The sequence below is a fragment of the Nelumbo lutea genome, chromosome 1, assembly GCF_056320005.1.
Source record: "Nelumbo lutea isolate HS-2025 chromosome 1, American lotus-T2T, whole genome shotgun sequence".
In the NCBI taxonomy this organism is placed as follows: domain Eukaryota; kingdom Viridiplantae; phylum Streptophyta; class Magnoliopsida; order Proteales; family Nelumbonaceae; genus Nelumbo; species Nelumbo lutea.
The window spans coordinates 88,430,073-88,436,345 of record NC_142684.1 but is presented as its reverse complement, the minus strand read 5'-3'; the positions used below and the strand labels follow the sequence as shown (position 1 = coordinate 88,436,345).

The 6,273-nt window shown below is 37.6% G+C and overlaps 1 protein-coding gene across 1 annotated transcript; it reads right to left on the bottom strand.

The window, feature by feature from the left end:
- Positions 1-4,057: 4,057 nt before the first annotated feature.
- On the bottom strand, positions 4,058-5,390 carry LOC148875984 (signaling peptide TAXIMIN 2-like). The gene is made up of 2 exons (XM_088983584.1): positions 4,592-5,390; positions 4,058-4,292 (listed from the first exon to the last, which is right to left on the bottom strand). Exons 1-2 carry the CDS (start codon positions 4,684-4,686, stop codon positions 4,169-4,171), a joined length of 219 nt encoding a protein of 72 aa, XP_088839710.1. The 5' UTR covers positions 4,687-5,390; the 3' UTR covers positions 4,058-4,168.
- Between the last annotated feature and the right edge of the window lie 883 nt (positions 5,391-6,273).

Genomic DNA, 6,273 nt, shown 5'->3' with positions numbered 1-6,273 from the left:
GACCGATTAAATATTCAAATTATCCAATTCAATTCAATTTTATCGAAACTCAACTTTAAAATTGGATTTTTGAATACCATTGACACGCCTAATTGTAGTTTTAGTAAGAATAAATTGAGTGGTGATTGGAATTCCTGTGTAAAATGGCTGTTATCCGAGGCATTACATGAGATTAATACTAACCCTATAACAGTAGTTGAAGGATTTTACACAAAACAAGAGAAGAAAGCGTTTAACGCAAGGTGTCAACTAACTACTTGATAAGGTCTCTGATTAGTTGTAATGACAATGGCATGACCACGGATAATCCATTTGATGCTTGAACGAGCTTATCACCTGCTGGGCATCAGAATAAATACATAGCAAATAATTCAGCTTGAATAAATGAATTAATTTGAGAAGTTCATCCTTCTATTAATTTCAGAAAGATAATTTCCGAGATAATATGATGATGCCAAAAGTATATAGAGAATCTAAAATTTTTCTTGCATCTGAAAATACTATATAATCTATATATTGAGAGAGAAGGAGAGAGAACTTACTATCCCTAAGACGGTTTAAAGGAGGTTTTGAAATACGAAAAATAAGTTTGTTTCAAAATTCATGACATTTCTGCGTTTTTGAACCAGCTGTAGGCTTATATAGCTCATTCCAAAACACGCCATTGCCTTCAATAATGTGTGGTCTCCATTGTGCACTTTGAAACCAGGTGCCAACCAGCTGGTTGTATGGAGTCCGGATCTTACTATTGGTACCAATCACTTTCCAATAGCACTAAATGGGGACACGTGTCCCAAGATATGCATTTTTATGCCCTCTCATGTGTGAGCTAATGGGACGGACTTATCCTATTAGCTCCTCAAAACATTTCTTTCATTTAGACCTGGCAAAAAGTTTATTTAATCTGCGAACTTGATCCAACCCAATCCGAAAAAATAGGGTTAGGGTCTTACATGTAGCTATCTGAATGTGAGAATGATCCGATCCAACTTGACCCGGAAAAAACTGGGTTGGGTCATGGATCAATCCACTGACCCAATTGTCAAGTCTAATTGGGACTATTTATGCATTGTTAGAAGTTTTCAGGTAGTTTTTCTTTATTATTTTTTTTAATTTCAGTTATTTTTTTAGATGATCCGAATTGATGCATGGGTCAACCCTAACCTGAACAATTAAGATTAGGGTCTAGCATTTGACAGCCCAACCTGAAAACAACCCGAAAGGTCTTGATCCAACCTGAACCCGACCCACACAACCCAATTGCTAGGTCTACTTCCATTCAATTTTAATCTCCCGCTTGAACATCAAAACCCTATTGCTTGGACCTCTCCTCTTATCACTTTTCCGCTTGTGGTGATCATTTTCACCGGTGATGACAACAACGACTCTAGCAACCAACGGAAATTCCCTCTGCATCATAGAGGATTTACAAGACCCACTAACAACACCGCCAATGCACGTGGCTGAGTGGTGCTTAATTCCAAAAATACAAGTACTTAGAGTTTTCTGGGTGCATGTGAACCTCCGGTCCCACACCCCTGACGGTAGAGAGCTAACCATGGCGTGAAATATTAGGAGAATACCTGAATCAGTTATATCTGTTGCAATGAAGTTAGTTGCCATGAAATTAGTTATACTCTGTTGCGATGAAGGATACCATCACTAATCAAATCTCCTCTTTCGTTGATCAGAATTCATCATTCTATCTTCATCCTTTTGACAACCCCGGCATAATGCTTGTCTCTTGTTTGCTGAATGGAGACAATTATACAATTTGGAGAAAAGTCATGACTAATGCTCTCAATGCCAAGAATAAGATTGGCTTCGTGAATGGAATGATTCAGAAGCCAAATCCGACAAAGTAGGCAGTGTTATTCACCTGGTCGAATTGTAATTCTATGGTGGTGTCATGGATCTTCAATGCTTTAGCTAAAGACCTCCATAAAAGTGTAGCCTATGCTGAAAACGCCCAAAAAATGTGAAAAGATTTAAAAGAGAGGTTTTCACAAGGAAATGCACCAAGAATTTTTCATCTCAAGCGAGAACTCATGTTACTCAAACAAGAAAGTCTTCCTGTCTCTATTTACTTCTCAAAACTCAAGGCAATTTGGGATGAATTATCAACCTACATTGTTGGACCATCATGTACCTGTGGACTGTGTACTTTGTGGAGTTCAAAGAGATTTTGTTACAGAATGGAAAAGAGATAAAGTGTATCAATTCATGTTCGGCCTGAATGAGAAATTTAACATCAGATCAAGCATTGTAAATATGGACCCTCTACTGAGCATTAGTAGGATTTATGCACTCATATCACAAGAAGAAAGACATCAATCCTTAATTGCTCAACATGGTCCAACTATAGAAGTCGCTACTTTTCATGTGGCAGGTCCAAGATTCAACTCAAAAGGAGGAAAAGAAAGGTCCAAGGTTCCTAGTGAACGCTGCAAGAAACAGGGTCACAATAAGGATCATCGCTTTGAATTGTTTGGGTATCCACCGAATTGGAAACCCAATCAAAGCCCTTACCCAAGAATGGCATTGGTAATATAGAAAATCCGTTGCTAGCACAAGCTTAGTCGAATCAGCTTCTCCAATTTTCAGCTTATCCGAGTAGTACCAATAGTTATTAAGCATCATTAGCAGTCTATCTGATCTACTGAATAATGATAAACATATTTTCTCAACCAACTTTGCAGGTAAGCTCACACCTCTTCTTGGCTTTTGGATAGTGGGGCCTCAGATCATATTGTTCCTACTAATTCTGAATTTGCTACTACATCTATTACATTGGCATCAACACTAAAATTGGTTCAGTTGCCAAATGGAACACTGTTACTAGTTTAGTCACAAAGTGACATAACATTGTCTTCAGATTTGGTATTAAAGGATGTACTATTCATTCTGGGGTTTCAGTGCAACATTATATCTACTGGTAAACTTACCAAAGACCTAAATTGTACTATGTTATTCTTTCCTACTTTCTATGTTCTTTAGGACCTGACATCCAAGAAGCTTATTAGTGTGGGCCTAATGCGTGATGGACTGTATCACTTCGCTTCCCTTCTACCATCCTTCTCTTTGCACAGTACCCATATTCACGATCCACGTGTGTGGCATTCAAGGTTAGACCATGCTTCTTATGAGAAACTCACTTTGATTCCTGAATTGAATATTACTATACCTAATAATGATTGTTGTGACATGTGCTTTCGAACGAAACAAACACGTCTTTTCTTTCCCATTAATCATTCCAAATCCGATGCATAGTTTACACTCATACATTGTGATATTTGGGGAATTTATCACACCCCATCCCATTCTAGAGTTCATTACTTCTTAACAATTGTAGGTGATTGTACTCGACCTACATGGGTGTATTTGTTATGATATAAATCAGATGCTTGTTCTTTTATTGTAATGTTTTGCATGTGAAATGGTCAAAACACAGTTCAATGCTTAAGTTAAGCATATCCGTTCGGACAATGAGTCCGAATTTCTTTTTGGGCCCATTCAAGGTTACTTGGTAGTACATAGGATCATACATCAAACATCTTTTGTAGACACCCCTCACTAAAATTGGGGTCGTTTAGCGCAAGCACTGACACTTACCTGAGATAGCAAGGGCTTTGCGGTTCCAAGTGCATGGATCACCACAAACACTAGGATTGCTTAATTCGGAGAAACAATATGCAGTCTTCAACCACACCTGAGACTGAGATCCTCCATGGCGGGAGAACCTCGGAATTATTCATCCATTTGACAAAAGTGCTGGAATCACTTTCAACAATCGCATCAAGCGAGACATTTCACAGCACAGGCAGCCTCATTATCAGAGCAAACTGGGATAATTAATACAGGTAGAGACTTGCTTTGGAGATTATTTCCAATAGAATCTCTGGCCACAATCCCCATCGACATTTATATTGATCATCTCCTCAAGAGGCATCACCCGATTCTTCTTCCAAAGAAATAAAAAACAAAATAAACAACCAGGGAATCCACTAACAAGAACAATTTCCAAATCTCTAATAACCGAAAAAGAAAAACCCTCAAGTTTGGTGAATTGCCCAATCACGAATTCAAATTATATGTAAATTAATCAAATGGATACATGGATCAACTAAAGAAGGGATGGAAAAGAAAGATATAATATACATGATCAACATCAACAGGGGATTCGACCAATAAACCATCTAATCACTTCAATAGGAAGCTGTATAAGATGCACAACGAAATTCGCCATTCCAGCATAGCAATAGCACCAGGGACAGAAGCACGTCAACACCGATCTGTTGTCATTCAAAAACCAAGAGAAAATTAAATTGAAGCAGGGTTTCCAAACCCAAAAGAAATAAGAAGGTGCTGATGAGATTGCATTCTGTGACAAGACATTACATTTACAGATGATTGTAAAAAGCAACTCCAAAGAAACCATTGACTTGTAAGAATTCAACAGTTTAAAATTTGAGACATTAATCCCATTATCCAACCTCTTTCATCCGCAAAGAAAAGCCAAAAGCACAATCTTCTCATATGGGTTTGATGGAATTTATGCATGCATGGAGAGAAAAATGAGAGAAATACTCACCCAATGACAAACAGAAGACCGCCCACAACAGATAAAACAAAGGCAATGAGAGCAAAAGGCAATCCAATCAAGAACCCCAGAGGTCTGCAATGCATTCTATTAATTTTGTCCTTATGACTTAATGACCAGAGCCCTTGTACTTAGGTGAAGTGTGTATATCAAGTCAAGTCATTTAACATTTAGGATCTTAACATACCACCACCCTTCTACCATCAACCTTCCTGCAGCTCTCATTCTGGGAAAAGATAACCCTTTCCCTTTGGTGATTTTCATTCTGTTTCAGGCGTATTACATTCAATTATCCATCGTGCTTCATGGGGGTAGGGTTTGATACCAATGCTCCTTAAGACTGTTGGAATGCGTCAAATCAAACCGTCTAGCCTTATAAAACAACCCTTCTTAGAAGAAAAGGCTTTCTGAATTTTCTTGTGGTTTGAGAGGAGAGGACGAAGAAGTTGCAACTGTTTTTTCCCTACCATACATCCCCACTTCTATCTGAAATATAATAAGTCCTGCAATGCTTTTTTTTTTTACCAAAATGACTGTTCAGAAATGTTAGTATGTTCTTGTAAGGGTATGGGTATTATCGGTAATATTAGGATTAAAGCTGCTGCTTTGCCATGGTTGACCTACTTTCTGTTCTGCGTTCTTTCTTAAAAAATTGTTCGGCGTGTGAGTAAAATTGGGTTTTGAGTTGTGACCATGATACAATAACCAAATAATTCATCGATTCTTGTGGATTTCCTTTCATCATCTTTATGCATCGACTACGGACTACCCACCGCAATACCGCATGGGCATGGACCGCCTGGCTTTCCGCAGCACTCAAATATGCCATCTTCTATGTATTTTTCAAGGAAAATCTCAATATTTGAATGGTTTATATTATTTGACGAGAGCCCAATAAAAGGGGGATTTATTTAGAAATATGTAGAAGAGTTTCGACCATTAAAGCATCTCATGAATTTAATTTTGATGAATGCCACCGGACCTGATTGGTCACTCCTTTTACGATACCGATTGTTTTGATATTTTGCCTTTTCGGTATCATAGTCGAACTTTAAACACATGATTATCAGTTAATTGATTGTATTAAAATATCATTTATTTTGATACAAAGGGGGAATTAATTCAACCTATCAACAGGACCTCCAAACAGGTCTGAAGCAAGGATATAGCTAAGGAATTCGGATTTCCCGCACTCGTTTTGGTGTGGTGTGGGACGTGATGCACTTTCAATCAAATTCAACTATATCACACACCACATTCCCTCCCATCTCACATGTATGGGTTAAGTTAAATGGAAAGTTTGGGGTGTAATGCCTTTAAAATTCATTTTTTTTGAAATAAAAAAAATGAAGAAGAAAAAAATATTTCACTATGATTAAACAAAACAAACAAGAAACTCAAGCCAGGGGTTTGCTTGGCAAACCCTAGATGAATAGATGCCATTAACAAGTGATTTATAGGAATAAATCTTTCTTTTGTTGGTTAAGGGGCAGAAATCATTTTGCAAGATTCTTCACCGTTTCATTTTCTTCTTCTTTGGATGCCACTGACAATAAGAGATTTGCAAATTTCTCTTTTTTCTTCAAATCTCTGCGAAAGGAAAAATCCATTTATAAGAAATCATTTGATTTTATCAGTGTTTCTTCTTCACCTGAGAATCCTGCTTTTTCCAA